This window comes from Leptodactylus fuscus, chromosome 2, assembly GCF_031893055.1.
Source record: "Leptodactylus fuscus isolate aLepFus1 chromosome 2, aLepFus1.hap2, whole genome shotgun sequence".
Taxonomy (NCBI): domain Eukaryota; kingdom Metazoa; phylum Chordata; class Amphibia; order Anura; family Leptodactylidae; genus Leptodactylus; species Leptodactylus fuscus.
This window is the reverse complement of record NC_134266.1, coordinates 168,503,490-168,524,841: the sequence shown is the minus strand read 5'-3', so window position 1 is coordinate 168,524,841 and position 21,352 is coordinate 168,503,490. Positions and strand designations below refer to the sequence as shown.

Below are 21,352 nucleotides of genomic sequence, written 5' to 3'. Positions count from 1 at the left end.
GCCTACTGACCATCACAAGTCATATGACTCTGTGTCAGGGGATTACTGGGGACACGACCTGCCTTGCATTATGGTGGGTAACTAAACAAGCCAGAATTCTGGCTTAATCTACACTAAAAACTGATGTACATACTTTCTATCACAGGTATTATGGAGTTTTAGACACTTCGGGTGCAAAGTAAGCCAAACAATAAGTTAGATTTTGTGTCTAAAGATGCACCAAATTTCTCATCTATCATCAGCTACTTTGAGAAATTTTGCTCATTACACTATCTGATCTATGTTTACATTGTATTTAATATTAGAAAAGATTAGTAAATCTGCCGTATTATTCACAGAATGAACAGTCAGTTGCATGGAATTGTACTATGGTGCTCAATGTCTGCCATAGGCCAATAGTTCAGTACTTCAGGTACACTAAAATGTAACTTCTGGTGGAAAGTATGGTGCCTTACATAAATATCACAGTATGACATAGAAAACAAGACCATAGGTATAACAATTTTCATTGGAGTCTGTCACCAGAGCCAAGCATACTGATCCAGACCCACAGGTAGGTTCAGGTGACCCTAACTTGACAGTATTTTCCCCTTGTGAATCAGTGCCTCTGTTGGTGAGATATTAATGGATGTTTTAGTCAACATGCAAATGAGCCCTATATTGCCATAAAAAATAGTACCAAAAACAAAAACACATGATGCATTGATGAAACCACTTCATATGACATGTGTAGTACTATAATAATGTTTCTCCAGTTCTGCAATGAATAAATAAGCAAAAAAATCAAACTCAAAACTATACAAAAGAAAAGAAGTAAAAATATTCATTTTATAATGTTTTATACTGGCAGGTCACCTGAACAAAAACTGTACTAACTCAGATTTTAACTATGCATGGAATCTAGGAAGTTTATTTGTGTAGTTTTATCTTTAAAGAAACTTACAGAGAAGGGTAAGAAACAAGATTGTGTGATGCGTTAATATTAGATCTGAACAGTAGCTGAACTAACGTGAGATAAAAGATGTATGCACCAGTTGTTAAGTGTTGTATGTCAGTATGGTAGAGTGGAGCAAAATTTAAGGCTATTAGTTGAGTAAAATTATATACATTTCAATGTTCCTGCATAGTTGGCAATGTGATCATGATAAGGGGATGTTTACACTACAGTTGTTAATGTCTGTTGCTGTCTTCTGTCATAGGATGACAGCAATGGACATTAAATTGTTGCAGAGAATGGTCACAGACTGATTCTGTGTCCGGTCCCATTGGCACTAATATAAACAACATGATGGAACCTGCCTTTCGTCATGTTTATTTAACTTTGTAACAGAAGATAAAGTCCTACTTTACCATGTAGTTTACATTAGTGTCAACAGGCACAGAATCAGTCTCTGCAACAGTTTAATGTACCGTATTTTTCGGACTATAAGACGCACTTTTTTCCCCCCAAATTTCGGAGGAAAATGAGGGTGCGTCTTATAGTCTGAATGTGGGGGGAGGAGCGGATTTACAGCATGGCCGCGCTACTGCCACCGCTGGTTTTCTGCAGCGGCAGGAGCGTGACAATCTGCAGGCCCCGGCAGCTAAGACAGTCCCCGGCATCCGCCGGTCTATTACAGCAGATGCCAGGGACTGTCTTAGCTGCCGGGGCCTGCAGATTGCCACGCTCCTGCCGCTGAAGAAAACCAGCGGTGGCAGGAGCGCGGCCATGCTGTAAATCCGCTCCTCCTCCGCAGGTCCCAGCAGTTAGTTAGCCCCGGGGCAGGTCCCCACCGGCCCCATACCTTTAGTGATGCAGGCCGGCTCCTGCACGGCGAGGCCGCAGGAGCCGACCTGTTCCGATGACAGCCGGGAGCCTAATGACGGCTCCCAGGCCTGTCATAGATATATATTACTATCGCAGCTGGTCTATGACACTCCGCGATAGTAATGTTTAGAATCTCCCATAGACGGCAATACACTTGTATTGCCGTCTGTGGGACTAGCAATCAAATGATTGCAGGTTCAAGCCCCCTAGGCGGGGGATAATAAAATAGTAAAAAAAAAAAAAAAAAAAAAACCACTTAAAAAAAATATAATAAAAAATAAAATAAATAAAAGTTCACCTCCTTTCCCTAGAATACATACATTACTGTGAAACATATACATTAGGTATCCCTGTGTCTGAAAATGCCCGGTCTACTAATATTTTTATGTACAGTGAACGTCAAAATCAAAAGTGCTAAACCGCCGGGTTTTTCTCTCTGTTTTGCCTCTGAATTAAATAAAAGGTGATCTAAGCAATAAACATTTCCCAAAATGGTATAACTAAAAAGTACACCTGGCCCCACAAAAAAAACGCCCTATACATCCCCGTACAGCTGCAGGGTCACCTGTCAATGTGGCCTTGCAGCTGTTCCAAAACTACAACTCCCATACATTAAATATTTTACCATTTTTTGCCTGAAATTTTTTTCCCCCTATTTTTCTCCTCTAAAACCTGCGTCTTATAGTCCAGTGCGTCTTATAGTCCAAAAAATACGGTATGTTGTTGTCATCCCATGACATTAGTCAGAAACAGACATTAACATTATATGGACAAAAGTATTGGGAAACCTACCATAACAACTATAGGAGCGTTTAAGAGGTCCCATTCTGACACTCAACCACTCCTTTATTGAAATAAAGATTCTGAATATAGTCATAAAAATACAGAACAACAAAATTTAGACATCACTATACTGGAAGCCAACTTACCACCCAACATACTTCAGATGGGACAGATTTAATCCAAAACACACACCAAAAAATACTATGGTCGAGCAATCGGATACAACCACATACAGCAAGGGAAATAAGGATTTAATATGTCACCAATTATCTCAATAGAAAATAGTTACTAAATAGTAAATAGATTTCAATTTCTAAAACTAAAGTTATGTATAATAATGAGAAATGATACATGGAAAAAGTATTACACATAACATGAAGAAAAAGAGGTGCAAAAAGCCATGGGAAGCCATGACGCCAGCTGGAATCTATCAGTAATTGGAAAGCAATCCTGCCACTTAGTGACTAATAATATAAGCTGCTTCAACTGATGGCCTATAAAATGGTGCCATAATCCAGAAGTGGATAGAACATCATTTCACCATCACTTGGCCACGACCAGGTGCTGCTCACAAGATGGTCGGCTATCTCAGTACTGGAGCTCACATCATACCTCCAAGAACTGCAGTTTTTACTGCATTTCTGCATCTGTACTTTATCTAGTACATCTGTACATATTTTAGCTCCTGATGAACTTTTATGCATCATTCTAACGGGGATAGGCATTGAGCTTTCCTTTTTTGTGTGTGTGCCTTGCCACTGTGATATTTTAGGGTGCCTTCACACGATGTAACGTGCAGCGCGATCTGGCATATATATGGCGTATGAGAGTTTGCGTGCCGTAAAAGCTCCCATTGATTTCAATGGGAGTTAGGATCGTATACGCCATGTTATTTTGCGTGTGAAGGCACCCTTAGTGAGCATTGTGTCCATCTGTCCACTTATCCCATCAATTGGCTGGCTGGATCCCCATTACCTACCCAATATCTAACAGATGCTATAGGCTTACTCCCCGACATGTAGGGGTTAGGTGTTACTGCTAATAAGGACCACTTTTATAGGGGTTCACTGTGGGGGGTGTTGATACCATGGTGGGGTGGCAAGGAGACTGCTATAACTATACACAGCTAATTTATCTTTACTGTAGGGATAGTCTCAGCTATGTCTTTCCTTTTAGCCACCATTGACTGGCTACCTTTCAAATAAATTGTGTACACCCCTCTAGGTCTTGTGTTTTATGTATTGTTTGCGGTTGTCCACATGTCTTTTTTTACATTATTTTATTTATGAATCAAGAATAAAAGTTATGTTTTAGGCTTTCATTTACCATTCCTAACTGTGAAGCAAAGGAGTGGAAAGAATTATCAGAAGCTGTCCAAGAACCAAGGGCCACCTGTAGAGAGCTACACAAAGACCTGCAATAAACAGGTAAAATTGTTTACAAGAACACAATAAGTAATGCACTCAACCTCCATGGCCTGTATACACACTCACCACGCAAGACTCCATTGCTGTACAAAAAGCATGTTCAAAGCACAATTAACCCATTCCTCCATTCCTGACATCCGCCATACTAATGACAATAGGAGAACTTCCATGCAAAACTTGCACATACATAACGGACACTGACAATATAAAAAGTTTTGACTAAAATAAAGATTACAAAATCCCAGGTTCCATTCACACATACCACACCACATGTCCTATTGCATGTAGGTGAAATAAGATAGAAGCTCAGAATGAGAGTGATAAACAATGGGTCACATGGAGTAAAGTGTCTCCTATCACCTAGCCAAACCAGTACCGTGCTTTACAGTGGTGATACTCCTAAACAGCTATTAACATATGGGTCTTTATCTTTTTGGAAGTTTGACTTTAATCCTCCTTGTTGTCACTGTTTTTTTTTTTTTTTTTTTTTTTATTAAAAAAAAAACCATGAATTGAGCTATAAAAATAAAATAAATTAAAAAAAAAAAATGTCCTAGAGCAAGTTTTTCACAGCAACCCTGACAGGAGAGTTCCCACATCCCCAGTGAAAGGAAACAGCAAGGAGGCAATAAATAAAACAGGCTCCTCTTCTTACCTTCCTCAGGTGGAATCTGTCCCTTGGAAACATCAAAGACGACACTGCTGGTGGAGGGGCTGGGAAAGATTGCGGTGTCTTCCTTATCTTGCTCTGGCTCCTTCAGGAGGGCGACACAAGGAGCAGGGATCTCTGGCTGCTAGTGGAGTTAGGCGAATTGGCAATATTATACTATTTTATTAAAGAAAAAAAAAACTTTCATACTTATATTGCTACCTCTTTTGGGCCTCCTCGCGTCTTGCAGTACTGTTCTGTGACATCACTGGCCTAGGCTTAGCTTTGAGGCCTGTGATTGGGCCTCAGCAGTGACCTGAGCATGTCAAGTGTCATGATGCTCAGCATTCACATATGACTGCTGGTGGGCCCATCACAGGCCTTAGTGGTGGCCACCAAGACTGACTATGTCAGAGAAGAGCACCAGACACCACGAGGAAGACCAGAAGGGTTTTTTTTTTTTGCACCTCCCAGAGTATAATAATGTCACTTTCACATTGATATAACTTTGGCTGTGTTTGCAACAGAGAGCTAAAAATTGGATAGGTATGTTCCTAGAAGCCCTAAGGGCCCGTTCACACGGAGTATACGCGGGTGTATTTTGGCAAAATACATGTGTAAAAAATACACGTGTAAAAATAAGACTCCCATGACAATGACATTTTACACGTGTATTTTGACGTGTTTTTTTACACGTGTAAAAAAAATGTCATTGAAGTCAATGGGAGTCTTATCTATACACGTGTATTTTGCCAAAATACATGCGCGTTTACTCCGTGTGAATGGGCCCTCAGTGTTTTACACTATAAGCCAATTTAAAGTGTGAACAGGGTCATTATGATTTATAAAGAGAAGACAGAAGTTTGACAATAAATGGCTTCAACCAACCACTAACTATGAGTTTTTGTGTTATCATTCATATTCTCTGAAAAAAAGACCAAAAAATCTGCTTGGGTGTATGAACGTTTTAGCACAACTGTATGAAGGGTTTGTGCAAAACATGTACAGAGAAAGTGGTACAGTTGCAGGGCCGGCGTCAGCGCACGGCATAGTCGGGCAAGTGCCGGGGCCCACAGAGCCTCTGGGGGCCCCCCGGCACTTGCCTGTCACGATTTCAGCTCATCGGCGTCCGTCCGCCGATGAGCTGGAATACATACGCGATTAAAGCAGGAGCTGTGAGTTCAGCTCCTACTTTAAAGCTCCGGCCCGGCTTGCGTGTGTAGGCGCGATGACGTCATCACGCATACACACGCAAGCCGGGCCGCAGCTAAGCAGGAGCTGAACTCACAGCTCCTGCTTTAATCGCGTATGTGACTGGAGAGAGGAGCGTCGGGGGATCGATGGAAGGTGAGTGATGGAAGGTGAGTATAAGTGTTTGTTTTGTATTAAATATAAAGGTGGAACATAATGAAGGGGGCCCATGAAACTGGGGGGCAAATGAAGGGTAGGGGGGGAACGGCATGACACTGGAGAACATGAAGGTGGTGGGGAGAGAACGGCATGAAACTGGGGACAAAGATGGAGGGGGCCCAATGAAACTGGGGGGCAAATGAAGGGGAGGGGGGAACGGCATGACACTGGGGCAGATGAAGGGGGTGGGGAGAGAACAGCATGACACTGGGGCAGAGACGGGGGACATGAAACTGTGGGCAGATGAAGGGGGAGAACGTGATGAAACTGGGGACAGAGATGGAGGGGGGACATGAAACTGGGGGCAAAGGAAGGGTGTATATGAAACTGGGGGAGAGATGGAGGGGGGCATATAATTTACGGGTGACTGTAGGAGGATTGTACTGTGTGGGAGCACATGATAAATGAATGAGAGTGGGTGGAATCAACAAAAGTGGGTGGAGCCAAATTTGTCGCGGCGCGCAGAGCGCGCCGCACATTTTGCTCCTCTTCTCTTTAAAAATTGGGAGGTATGGCGTTGGTGATGCCACACTCCTGCATGACGTCACTCGCTTCATCTGCGACGCACAGTGTCTCGACTCCCCCGCCTCCTTTACAAGGGGGCCCACTGAGGCTCTGTCGCCCAAGGGCCCATAAAAACCTGGAGCCAGCCCTGTACAGTTGCTTTCCTGTGTGAGAAACCTAAGGGCAAGAAGTCTCATTTTCTATTTGATAAGGGTATTCCTGGTGGACTTGCTTCCTTCTACTTCAGCAGAGAGGCCAGCACCAAGTCCTCTTGCCGTTGATATTTCTTCAGATGAGGGCAAGAATTCCAAATCAGGTGACACCTCTGGCTGACCATGCTGTTTTGCGTAAGAGAGAAACTCCTTACTAAATCTCATAGATGGTAAGCCCTTGCGAGCAGGGGCCCTGTGTCCCACTGTGCCAGTTGGTCACTGTTAGAATTGTCTTTGTTTTGTATATTGTATGTAAACCCTCAAAAGTAAAGCACCATGTTATTAATATAATAATGTAAAGCACCATTGAATTAATGGTGCTCTATAAAGAATAATAAATCTATATTACAATGGGAGTAGAAGAATCTAAAGAATCCTTCAACCTTTTTCCACCATTATAAGCTAAATATCTAAAACTGATCTGTCCTTTGGTCGCAAGTTCCTGTTCCTGTCCTCCATTGATTGCTTCTCTGTTATTCCTCCCTTCAGTGTCACTGATACACTATGAGATACACTTTGTAACAAATTTTTATTTTTGTTTTGTCTTTGTTTTAATAATGTTATTTTCTGATTATTTAGATCTGAAAAGAATATTAAACGCTAATTTCAACTCAAACTTTGCTTTTGTACCAGGACATCGATATTTTAAAATCATATATTTTAATTAAGAAGCATATCATATGTCTAGATGTTGATGAAATATTCTAGACTGTTCTGAAAACTTCTAACGTCTGTGTCATTCTAGCCATGTCTAGACTTCGGTAGAATATTCCAGACGTCTGCCTGTTTACTATATAAGCACGTCTGCTGGACAGTAGTACTTATTGTAATTACAGTAATAGTGTGATAGTGGATAACAATATAGTGTGAGAGCAAGTGCAGCAACTGAATACGACTGAGAAATATAGTGTGTAGCTAGATGCAGAGATGGCATCAAGAGGCTGGAAGCATTCTGTTGATTTGTTTTGCTACATATGTGGCAAATTCATTAAGATGCGAGCCAAGAAATATTCAATGAGAACGTCGGTCAGGATGTGTGAAGCCTATAAGGTATACTTCGGAATACAGGTTGGGGACCAGGACAAACCCTGGACACCTCACTACAGTTGTGAAAACTGAAAAAGAACACTAGAGGGATGGTTCTGAGGGGAAAGAAGAGCCATGAAGTTTGCTATGCCAAGAATTTGGCGAGAGCCTACCAACCAACTGCTACTTTTGCATGGTCGGTCCTTCCAAACGTCCAAGTGGCAAGAATGCTCCTCCAGTGGCGTATCTTGATATCCCATCTTCAATTCCTCCAGTACCACACTGCTCTGAGCTCCCCATAGGTACTCCTCCTGAAAGAAATTGGAGAGATACTACCCCAATCAAAAGAATCTCAATGACTTGATACGAGAAATGGGACTCTCAAAGTCCAATGCTGAGCTACTGACATCTAGACTGAAGCAGTGGAACCTACTGGACGAAAGTGTTCAAGTTGTGGACCAGTGGAAACAGAATTGAACATTTGCTAGTTTCTTCAACAATTGTGACGGTCTGTGCTACTGTCACGTCGTCACTGGTTTATTCCTTGCAATTGGTATTGTCTTTAACCCACAAGAGTGACAACTTTTTATAGATAGCTCATCTAGAAGTTTAAAGGCTGTGCTGCTCCAGAATGGGAACAAATATTCCTTTGGCTCACTCCGTACAGTTAAAGGAGGACTACAACAACCTCAAGACTTTGTTGGAGATGCTGAAATATGCTACTCATTGTTGGGATGTTATTGGAAATTTTAATATGGTAGCATTTCTTATGGGTTTGCAGGGTGGTAACACAAAATATCCCTGCTATCTTTGCCTATGGGACAGCAGGGACAAGAATGCGCATTACCACTAGAGGGACTAGCCACAACGTACAGAGTTCTCTTTAGGAAAGAGCAATGTAAAATGGGAGCTGCTGGTGGAACCCCACAAGGTGCTAATGCCACCTCTCCATATCAAATTAGGGCTCATGAAACAGTTTGTCACAGCTCTAGATAAAGAGTAGAGATGAGCGAACACTATTTGAAACAGCCGTTTCGAATAGCACGCTGCCATAGAAATGAATGGACGTAGCCGTCACGCGGGGGGGGGGGGGGGGGGGGGTGTTAAGCGGCCGGCCGCTTCCATTCATTTCTATGGGAGCATGCTATTCGAAACGACTGTTTCAAATAGTGTTCGCTCATCTCTAATAAAGAGTCCCCAGCTTTCACATGCCTTCAAAATTTATTTCCAAAGCTGTCTGTGGCCAAGATCACAGCTGACATTTTCATCGAAGAGCAGCAGACAGAGGCACTGTTTTCCTAATTACATCCTGGAAAACAGATTTGCATATTTTTCCCAAAATCCACCAGTAGACCTAAAATGGCTTGTAAGTCACCATACGCCTGTGAAGGTGCACACGCTCCCTAAGGAGTTTTATTATCCCCTGATCCCAGATAAAGAAGGTGATAGAGTGTGCAGAATTTCCTCAGCTACTCACAAAGAAGGAGAAAGCGGCTTGGCACAGTTTTCTTGAAGTGATGCGAGGTTTCCTTGGTAAGCACAAGGCAGATAATTATGTAGAGCTGGTCCAAACTCTTTTGCGCAAGTACCACGAAATGGGCTGCAGGATGTTTCTTAAAGTTCATTTTCTTGATGCCCACCTCGACAAGTTTAAGGAGAATATGGGGGAATTCTCAGAGGAGCAAGGATAATGCTTTCATCAAGAAATACTGGATTTTGAACGTGGCTACCAAGGACAGTACAACAAAAACATGATGGGAGATTACATTTGGGCACTTGTTCAAGAAAGTGACTTACTGTATAATCCTAAATCTAGAAAACACACTTTTAATGACATTTTTCTATGACATTTTGTTATTGTATATGAAGCTAGACAGCTGAATATAGTCGCTTTTTTACTAATATCAGACATGTTTATGGTTTTCGGTGCCCTGATCATAAAAACAAAGTTGATTAATAATTTGTATTTTCTGTAATGCCAACCTATGCACTGTTAGGAAATAACATTTGATGAACAAGGACATAAACTGTTACATAGTGTAATACTTACTGGTAATTTAATTTCCCCTTAAAATCTACAGCAGCACAGGGTTTTCCTTCCAATGCTAAGGTTATTTTTGCTGATTTTACTTACTATTTTTTTTGTATAATTTGTATACTTTTGCCTTATCTAATTAAACTGTATTGCATCCATATGGCTCTGGGTTATTTACTGTGAAAGGTAAGAGGAGGGGGCTTTTTATTCATAGTATCCTCATTTCATGTCCCTAGTGGTAAGGGCAATCCTCCTATAGTGATACTATGGAGGTTAAGAGGAATTACAATTATTGGCAAGTGTAATTATTAGAGATGAACGAGTACTATTCGAAACTCCAGTTTCGAATAGCACGCACCCATAGGAATGGATGTAGCCAGCACGCGGGGGGGGGGGGGGGGGTTAAGCAGCCGGCCGGCGGCAAAGTCGGCATGCCGGCCGCTTCCATTCATTCCTATGGGTGCGTGCTATTCGAAATGGCCATTTCGAATAATACTCGCTCATCTCTAGCAATTATCTTTTTCCAAAGAGAACTTATTTGCATGAATTTTTAAACCATAAAAGAGGGCAGATCTTCTTGGGCCAAAACATTTTGCAGCTCTGACCACATGGACAAAAAAATGCGCTGTGGGAAAAACCTCTGAGGAATTTCTCTCTTTCCTATAGAGAAAGCACTAGTGTTTCCAGAGGTATACTTGACATGCCGCGATTTCAAAAACTGTGGCCATAAGGCAATATCCAAAACCGTTGCAGTGGTTTTTTTTTACCACAAAGTGGGGATGGGATTCACTAGCGTCCCATCCACTTTGCTGTCACTGTAAAACATCACTTTTTTTTCCCCACTGCGTTTATGCCACGTGGGGACCCAGCCTTAAAGGGTAGTTTCAATTTCAGGCAAACAGCAAGGTCTGGGAGTACAAACTCATGACCACCTTTGACACACAACAGGTATGAATGTGTCATGTCAATCTCCATCACTTAAAGGAAACCGGCCAAGGTGATCTAGGACAACAGTTTAGTGTCCCAAAATTTGCGCATATATATATATATATATATATATATATATATATAAAGCTGTATACTCCCCTATCAGCTGTTCTACCCACGCTGATGTAGATCTCTAATGAAGCCAGAGGAATACACCTCTGATTAACTCAAGAAGAGCATAAGGCACAAGAAGTACCAGGTCAAGTATCAACCAGATGAGACTCATTTGAGATGAGATCATCTGTAGAGAAGTATAAAAGGTAGGTAGGTAGGTAGGTGTGTGTGCATGCATGTGTGCTTTCACAAAAACAAAAAACAAAAACAAAAAAAACACACAATACAGTCACAGACTGCTTTACAATAGTGGCATTTAGGACACTAAACTTCCCATTCCATAAGGACCATTGGGTGGTTTAGTGTCCCAAATCACCAAGACAGGTACATTTTAAAGGAAACCTAAGCCTATGTGTTTTGTTAAAATCCGATTTGCTTGCACTGTATAGCACCTTGCAGTAGAATTGTGGCACAGATTTTGCAATAGGTCATTTGTACAGCCTCAGGGAATTCAGCTCTAGCCCTCCCTGTCTATGGATCTGAATGCATGTTTTACCATGGCAATTACTGTTAAACTTACTGTAATTGTTAACTGTAACATCTTAGAAACCACAAATTTTCCATATATATATATATATATATATATATATATATATATATATATTAATAAACAAACTGGCATTAGGTATTGCAGTAACACCCACATTTTCTAGGAAGTTTCTGCCAAGCAATAATTCTGCAGTTTTCTGTAGCCCCATTATCTTGGTATACAGTCCTATGAAAAAGTTTGGGCACCCCTATTAATCTTAATCATTTTTTTGTTCTAAATATTTTGGTGTTTGCAACAGCCATTTCAGTTTGATATATCTAATAACTGATGGACACAGTAATATTTCAGGATTGAAATGAGGTATATTGTACTAACAGAAAATGTGCAATATGCATTAAACCAAAATTTGACCGGTGCAAAAGTATGGGCACCTCAACAGAAAAGTGACATTAATATTTAGTAGATCCTCCTTTTGCAAAGAAAACAGCCTCTAGTCGCTTCCTGTAGCTTTTAATCAGTTCCTGGATCCTGGATAAAGGTATTTTGGACAAACAATTCAAGTTCAGTTAAGTTAGATGGTCGCCGAGCATGGACAGCCCGCTTCAAATCATCCCACAGATGTTCAATGATATTCAGGCCTGGGGACTGGGATGGCCATTCCAGAACATTGTAATTGTTCCTCTGGGCACCCTTATTTTATTGATTTGAATTCCCCTAACTACTTTTTACTGACTTACTGAAGCACAAAATTGGTTTTGTAACCTCAGTGAGCTTTGAACTTCATAGCCAGATGTATCCAATCATAAGAAAAGGTATTTAAGGTGGCCAATTGCAAGTTGATCTCCTATTTGAATCTCCTCTGAAGAGTGGCATCATGGGCTACTCAAAACAACTCTCAAATGATCTGAAAACAAAGATTGTTCAACATAGTTGTTCAGGGGAAGGATACAAAAAGTTGTCTCAGAGATTTAACCTGTCAGTTTCCACTGTGAGGAACATAGTAAGGAAATGGAAGACCACAGGGACAGTTCTTGTTAAGCCCAGAAGTGGCAGGCCAAGAAAAATATCAGAAAGGCAGAGAAGAAGAATGGTGAGAACAGTCAAGGACAATCCACAGACCACCTCCAAAGAGCTGCAGCATCATCTTGCTGCAGATGGTGTCACTGTGCATCGGTCAACTATACAGCGCACTTTGCACAAATAGAAGCTGTATGGGAGAGTAATGAGAAAGAAGCCGTTTCTGCACGTACGCCACAAATAGAGTTGCCTGAGGTATGAAAAAGCACATTTGGACAAGGCAGCTTCATTTTGGAAACAAAAATTGAGTTGTTTGGTTATAAAAAAAGGCGTTATGCATGGCGTCCAAAAAGAAACAGCATTCCAAGAAAAACACATGCTACCCACTGTAAAATTTGGTGGAGGTTCCATGCTTTGGGGCTGTGTGGCCAATGCCGGCATCGGGAATCTTGTTAAAGTTGAGAGTCGCATGGATTCCACTCAGTATCAGCAGATTCTTGAGAATAATGTTCAAGAATCAGTGACGAAGTTGAAGTTACGCCGGGGATGGATATTTCAGCAAGACAATGATCCAAAACACCGCTCCAAATCCTCAGGCATTCATGCAGAGGAACAATTACAATGTTCTGGAATGGCCATCCCAGTCCCCAGACCTGAATATCATTGAACATCTGTGGGATGATTTGAAGCGGGCTGTCCATGCTCGGCGACCATCTAACTTAACTGAACTTGAATTGTTTGTCCAAAATACCTTTATCCAGGATCCAGGAACTGATTAAAAGCTACAGGAAGCGACTAGAGGCTGTTATCTTTGCAAAAGGAGGATGTACTAAATATTAATGTCACTTTTCTGTTGAGGTGCCCATACTTTTGCACCGGTCAAATTTTGGTTTAATGCATATTGCACATTTTCTGTTAGTACAATAAACCTCATTTCAATCCTGAAATATTACTGTGTCAATCAGTTATTAGATATATCAAACTGAAATGGCTGTTATAAACACCAAAATATTTAGAACTAAAAATGATTAAGATTAATAGGGGTGTCCAAACTTTTTCATAGGACTGTATCTGGTATGAATGTGATGTAAGAAGTGATGAGGAGCTTCTTGCCTTTACGTCTGTGAAATGAAAGGTACAGGTGCACGTTCTCTAAAATGAGTGCTGATGCTCTTATGAAGCTGTGTACATAACTCAGGTGGGGGTGCAGTTGACAGATGTCACCATGGGGATGAATTAGGCTTGACTGTATATTCAGTGGCTGAGAGTACAGGAAGGATACAGACTATTCAAGGTACATTAGAATAAATACAAATCTCCTAGGTTACATTCATCTACACTGCGGTCACCGGACTTTGAAAGCACAGCGAGTTACTGCAGACAAAACACTATGAGGATATGTGGAGGGTCTCTGAGGTCGGGCCCTCATGATCATAGGCATATGCTATTACTTTTAGAAACTGAAAAACTCCCTTTAAGTGAATTTGTGGAACATTTTGTTCACCATTGTTACATCATGACTTCATAGGGTTGAACTCTAAAAGCTCTTAACCTCAAAGCCAGTTTTTCTGATTGTTATAGCTCATAATATAGCAAGGACAGCTCAAACAAACATGGATAATAGCCAATAATGCAATGATTTGCTAATCTACAAAAAAAAAGCAGAAAAAGCAGAAACTCAGCTTTTTTTTTTGCTGCAGATTTTGCGGTTTTCTTTTGAGCCAAAAAACTGCATTTACACAACACTGGGCTTCAGCCCAAAAGTGCAGTGGTATTGCAATTGCACTGCACTTTTAGACCAAAAACTACCTGTGTTATACCAAATTATAACCAGCCTTGGCCTAGAGTTACACGTGTTAGAAAACGGCCATGAAAAAAAAACCGTAGAGTTTAGCACAGGCATTTTGCACCCAAGGGACCCGTGAAAACGAACAAAAATAGTTTTTTTTTTGATGGTTTGTTAATACAATAGATCATGTGAATACATACATATATACAGTGAATTAATGAAGGAGCAGACATCTCAATAACTGCTAGGAGAAGACCTTATGGATCATATCATCATAGTAGAATTGAAGCTATGGAATTATGATTCTTCTATTATTTTTCTGTCCTTCGGTAATAAGTAGAGGAATGGATGGAATTATTCAGATCTATTCCTTGGACAGGTGGAGCCTGAACTTGCAATCATTTGTCCCATTCATCTATTTTTGTGAGGAACAATGAAGATGAGATGGTAACGTCTGGTTGTGGGGAATCAACTGTGAAGCAAAGCCAGCAGTGGGGTGATGGTGCTTTAATGATAGCAATTTATTAAGTATTGAACATCTACATAATTTTGAGGCAACAGGCTCACACCTACCTCGAGTCACGTTGTTGACCTGTTATTTTATTTCTCATTTAATGCCCACAAAAATGATTTCACAAAGACCGTGATGGAGAGTTTCAGAGAGCTTACCCTCTACAGCCAACTAATCTAAGGGCTTGTTCGCACGGGGCAAGAGGGGGCGGATTTTGGCGCTGAATCCACATCATAATCCACCCCTCACAATAGTGGTCTATGTAGACCGCTAGCTTTTTTTTTTTTTTTTTCTTAAAGTAAGAGGCAAGCTGCCCTTTCTTCAGGCGGATTCCACTGCCGATTCAGTCCCGGCGTCTGCCTCGCAGCAGCACCCTCCGCACTAGGCCCATTCATTTGGGCATACTCTGGAGAGGGAAGCCACGATTGTTGGAAGCCGCAACAGTTGTGGCAGGCGCATTTTGGCCCTATTCTGACGCGGTCAAGTCTGTTGAAAAATCATCCCTACTGGCGAGATTATAAATAAATGCCCTTCGAGAGAAGGGCATGGTTATTAACAAGGAATTGGATGTCTATCCTCAAGAATCTAAAATAATTTTGATCGGTTACCTGTTTTTTTTCCAGTTCATTTGATAAAGTCTTTCTTATTTCTATCAAAAGTTTTTCAGATTATGAATATATGCATATAAACTAATAATAAATCTAACAGTCTCCTTCAGGCTATTAGATACACATTTCTAAAGAGCTATTGTAAACTGTGTTCTTTATAAAAAATAAAATCAAGACTTACAAGATTCAAAAACTCAAATTCTTCAATTTCACAAAAGAATTTGGTGCTTTATTTTTTTTCAGCCACTTGCATGATGCAAACCAATCACCTTGACAATACAGGAATTTAGATGCATTAAAGTACCAAGATGAATTTTTCAACCATATATTTTTTAATTTATCATGTATTTTGTTCTAACAAAGAAAAAAAAACAAAAAAAAAACATTAAAAATATTAATTAAAAAATGCAGTGCACAACATTTCTAAAGTTGCCTTCACTTTTATAAGTAGGCTCATTAACAATGTGCAAATAACACAGCTATTTTGACTCTGGCAATTTATTTTAATTAAAGTCAAGTGGGTCCATCGAGGGCACAAAGTACCTTCTTTGCTGTAAACATCGAGCAGATTTCACAAAAAAAGGGAAACTCAACAGCAGGTTTGTGTAAAGGAGGGAAAGACAAAAACAACAGAGGAAAAACAGAATGTATGTACCCATACACACACACATACGCCACATCTGAACAAGTCCACCATTTTGTGAAAGGTCACAATCCAGTGAACAGATAGAATAATGCTGTAGTATACATTAGGATAAGGAGGACTATTTACTTCTTGCGCTCAACTGCTGATAAATATACAATATATAGATATATATTAGTGTATACATTTCGAAGAACGTAAATCAGCGCTTGGCAGAAGTGCCGTGAATAATCATACAAGATGGTCACATTTAATGTGCCCTAACAGCTTTGGGGAATCACTTCAATAGGAATACAGACTTAATACATGCAGTAATATTTCCATCTTCAGCTTGTTATATATTAAAATTGTGAACATAACCAGTAGTTTGATGATACAGCTTGCCGGACACAACACAAACTAGAAAAAAGGGACAGCATTATCACATCAGATAATGTGCTCTAAAAAGATAAGGCTAAAACCTTGATTTCTTACCACCAGCAACATTTTAGAACAGCATTTTTCATTTTGGATGGACTTAATTACCCTGAAAAAAAGCAGCAATTACGTCTCTGTGAATATGCTTTATAAGATATTTTATACTACAACACCTGCTCCCTGCCAAAGTCTTCATTCAGTAGGATACTTCTGGGAAGCAGAAGGAACATTTTTTGCTTATTCTGTCTTCCACTTCATAAATCCAATTAATTGGTCTACGAAACTACATCCTCAAGCTCCCCTCCACAATGTCTTGTCTTCTGGAGAAGAAACCAAATGACCAGCATTTTGAAACCTCCATCATTCGCGCAAAAAATTGCAGAGAGGGTTTTGGTGGATCACCAACAAAACTGTTCTGCCACTCATTAATATAACTTGTGACCAACATGTCTCCAACTGCAGCACTGGAGTTGGGCTCAGCTTGCGGATTAACCTAGAGTAAGGTCCCTTACTTTCTCGTGCATGCTAGATAGTAGAATCTTTAGAAAAACTTCAAGCAAAGTGAAGCAGTAGGTGGTGAGCTCAGGTGAACCGAGGCATCTCACATTGCTCACAGCGATTTAGTGCCGGGTGATTGAGAAAGGTACAGCTATTGCAGTTCCACGGAGAGCCTTCAAAATCTTCATCTCTTGCTGGTCTCTGACCAGATCGGTTTCGATTAGCTGGAAGGCAGAAGTTATAGTATACATAAAGCAGAACATTTATGATGTTTTTATCTTATAAATAATGAAATGTAGAAATTGGCACAAAGTGTTCAGCAATTCAAGGGCATAAACAATTGCAGAAAATAAGCTTATAATGAATCAACAAAATGTGTGTTCACAGCACTGTCAGTTTTACTATCCTGCATTATATAGGCCTCAAGTTAAACGTTTTGTCACTCTAAACCCAACCTCTAATGAGATGACCCTGCTCCAGCCGAAACTGAAAAAACTGCAGAACATATTTCATAGAATATGTAGAATATAGAAATGCACAGGGTATTGGAAAAAAAGGTTTTACCAAAATGTGTGATTGTATTCTAAATGGAAATACATACCAATATCCACAGCACTTGGATTAGGAATATCAGGTGGCTCAACTTTTAATTTTGAGGTCACACTTATCCTTCTGGCTTTTCTTTCTCCTGAAGATGACTCAGAAGATTCTTTATAAAAAAAATAAATAAAATTAAAATAATCTAGACTTCTGAAAAGTAACAGTCAAATGTTTGCATAGCAAGAATTTCTCCTACTGATCCCTTACAGTTTAGTATATAGTGAATGTGTAATGCCATAATAGTAAAGCAGTGATGCTCAGTTGCTTCCGGGACTTGGCACTAGAGTTGGAGAAGATTCCATGAATGCAGAAGGCATCTAAGCGGTTAGAGAAGGTGGACCCTTCTGTCACCACCTAGCAAAAAGATTGTGAGGTTCCCATGTTAATCAGAAGGCTTATCAGCGGCCTCCTGTCTGTCAGCATTGAGAATATCAGGGAAACCTACTACAATATCATACATCATAATAAACCCAAACAAACAAAGGATGTTACCACACATGTATAGTAAAAACAAAACGACAGAACTCCAATTCCATATACGCAAGTTCATAGATTTATTGACAACACAATGTGATGTAAACGTAAGTATTACCTCTAGTTTAATCCAAAAGCATAAAATGATATTTCCTTTAACACATCCAGATTACAATTAACCATGTTTCAGCACATAAGGAACTTTATAAAGTCATATCCGGGACTAAATGAGCATAGGAGCCGAAACATTGTTAAACTAGAATCTGGACAAGATAACAAATGCGCTTTTGTATCAACCTAGATGTAATACTTACCTTATACATCACATTGCATTGTCTAGAAATCTGTAAACAAAGATACTAAAAGGGTGACAAAGGAGAGTTAAAAAAAGAAAAAGAAAAGTAGACAAAAAAACATAAGTCAAATAAACAAAATGACCTCATAGGGAAGAAAAAGATGTCCTTGGAGACGTGTGTATTACATACTGCTAGAAAACAGGCTTCAGTACACTGTCAGCTTTATGCCAGGCTGTAAAGCCCGCCTTCATTACAGTGTAGAGGTATCAAGCCGAAACTAACAGCACTGATACGTCCAGCACCAGGGCGCATACCAAGAAAGCAGACACTGCGCTGAATTCAGCACACGGTCAGCTTTCTAGTGGTATGTAATGCTTCACATCTCTGAGGACATGAAAGGTCTTCTTTAAAAGGGAGAAACACATATCCAAATAGGCATCAAATATATTGTTACGATAAAATATACCGGTAATAAGATTGCAATAGCTGTTAAATGTATGTGGCTCTGAACTGCTGATAGTAAGAGATCATCACTCCTCTACTCTGGGATAATATGGATAAGTCAGGAGAACATAGTGAGAACTTAAAGGCAGCATACTGCAGCTGTATGGGTTTATCCCCAGCAAACAAACTAAGTATCTTATTGAACGCTAGACCCAATATGTCCGAGACAAGTGAGCAGACAGAGGGACAAAATGTGCTCATAGTGAGACTTGCCCACAGACAGTCAGTAGTTCTGAAATTTCTAAGTCACATTTGGGAGACTGATAAATAGTATGAAGATAGCCTGTTTGGTGTCAGTGTATGTCCAATATTATTTTAACACGTAGAATTACACGTCAAACCTTGTTCACCCTAAACTTTAGAGAAAGCAAAAAATGAAAATGTCAGATAGCACTGCGTTAAAAAAATGTTCATTTATTCCCAGTGCAGTTTCAGTTCACTATGAACTTTTTCCCCCAAGCAAACCTCACAAACAAAAAGTTCACTGCGCGCTGAAGCAGTTCACTGGGAATAATGGACCACATCACTGACCACCTTTTTTGTTTTATTATAAAAGGTACCTGTGAACCCTGTTCCTTCAGTCGTGTACCTTTACTTTATAGTTCTGCATTTCTCCTCTAAGTTTTAGAGCGTTCTCAGTCTATAGCTATTAAACATACAAATGCATGCTACTTATTTCTTTTACTTGCATAGTCAACATACTCCACAGCACTTTACTGACATTTTCAGTCACTATCCCATATAGGGCTCACAATCTAAGTATCTGTGTCTTTGCAGTGTGGGAGGAAAGCAGAGTATTTGGAAGAAACCCACACAAACACAGGGAGAACATACAAACACCTTGTAGATGTTGTTCTTGGCTGGATTTGATCCCAGGATACAAGCACTACAAGGCAACAGTGTTGGGAGTGACCAGTTACCTTGCAAGGCGAAAATTCTAAATAAATCTGCAAGTTTGTGAATATCCTGGGCCAGACTACAAATCCATTGACATCACACTGTCAGCAGGATATGCCTAAGATTTTCAATGGTCATGCAACGTTGGGTTCAGTCCATATATTAAATAACATCTACATATCCAAAAAAGGACACAAATGGGAAGTCTCAATATATATCAAAAGTGCATTTCGCCAGGGAAGTGTCTTCAATAATAAAAGTAGGAGATTATATATATATATATATATATATATCTCTATCTCTATCTATCTATCTATCTATCTATCTATCTATCTATCTATCTATCTATCTATCTATCTCTGACATATACAAGATAAATACAGTCACCTGTGTGTATGTAGCAATCAAAGTGTGCGCAACTCCAGTGTAGGGCCATGGTGTGTGAGGACGTCAGCACGTGCGCATAACGTGTTGGCGTACCACACCCAGGAAATAAGTTGAGTAGGGGCTGCGGTAGAGGGATGCCATCCAATGTCAGGCTATGGTGCACGACGACGTCACCACACCCAGTAAGGTAAGTATATGGGAGAGTGCCACATTGTTACATACACACAGGAGATTGTATTTATAATATTTATGTCTGATATAGATATACACCTTACTTTTATTATTGATACAGAGTCCTGACGAAGCCACTCCCCTGGTGAAATGCACGTCGGCATTAGCGCTAGACTCCCCGTGTTTACTTTGGTCTTTATATCCTCCATATACATTTGACTGTCTGGGTATATATTTACTTAATTTGTATATATTTGTGTGAGATATTTCACTTATTTCTGCTATTTGTATGGCGTTTCATTGTGGGAAAGCTGAGTGAGGTATAACATGGGTAGACGGGGTTTGGTATCTGTGTCACTGTTAATCAGTGACTTTCTGCTGCATGTTTTCCCTATTCATAAATATTCAAATGTTATTACTCAAAAATTCTTTTAGATTTTTGGAATATAGAGAGACTTCCCATTTGTATCCTTTTTGGATATGTAGGTGTTATATTTGTGCTTTATGGGATGTTGTGATATTTTGGAAGAAAGTTTGGTTTGTGGTTCATATTTTAAATACGTTACATTCTTGGAAAATAAAATAAATCTAAAAATTCTACCTTTTTTACATGAGTTCGGAGGTACAGCAGGACCAGGCGCTATATTATCATAGAAGTTGCTCATTGCCTTTGCATCAAGTTTCCCCACTCCTATGAAGAAATTAAAACAAATGATGTAAGTGCAAAGATTGCTGAGAAATATTACAATTTTACAGCAAGCAGATCTTTATATGAACAGTGAATAAATAAGACCAAGATGTGCTAGATACACTAGAAGCCACCTTTTTTCCCCCAAAACTTCTTCTCCTCTTTATATTCTGTTTACAAAAACACTGACAAGGGAAATAATACATTTTTAGAGCTTTTCTAAATCCTATCTTATAGATTTGGGTTGCCTTGGTTCCGGTATACCGCCAGATCTCTGTTCACAGGTACTAAGCCAATCACTGTCCACTGTAGTGATGGTCAGTAGGATTGACACAAATTCAAGGGCATGTGATTGTAAGGTCCAGTTCTCATATGTCAGCATGCAAAACTGTAAACAGATGTGGCGAA

At 40.0% G+C, this 21,352-nt stretch overlaps 2 protein-coding genes across 3 annotated transcripts in view; one reads left to right on the top strand and one right to left on the bottom strand.

Moving 5' to 3' along the window:
- The window catches only part of GK (glycerol kinase), a 296,759-nt gene that overhangs the window by 203,835 nt on the left and 71,572 nt on the right, over positions 1 to 21,352 (top strand). The gene's annotated exons all lie outside the window — the stretch shown is intronic.
- The window catches only part of TAB3 (TGF-beta activated kinase 1 (MAP3K7) binding protein 3), a 42,804-nt gene continuing 37,698 nt past the window's right edge, over positions 16,247 to 21,352 (bottom strand). For both annotated transcript variants that reach the window (XM_075265055.1, XM_075265056.1), the window contains exons 6-8: positions 20,858 to 20,947; positions 17,529 to 17,636; positions 16,247 to 17,151 (exon numbers count right to left, since the gene is read on the bottom strand). In XM_075265055.1, coding sequence (XP_075121156.1) covers positions 17,012 to 17,151; positions 17,529 to 17,636; positions 20,858 to 20,947 — 338 coding nt within the window. In that variant the 3' untranslated portion in view covers positions 16,247 to 17,011. The remainder of the gene's footprint in view (positions 17,152 to 17,528; positions 17,637 to 20,857; positions 20,948 to 21,352) is intronic.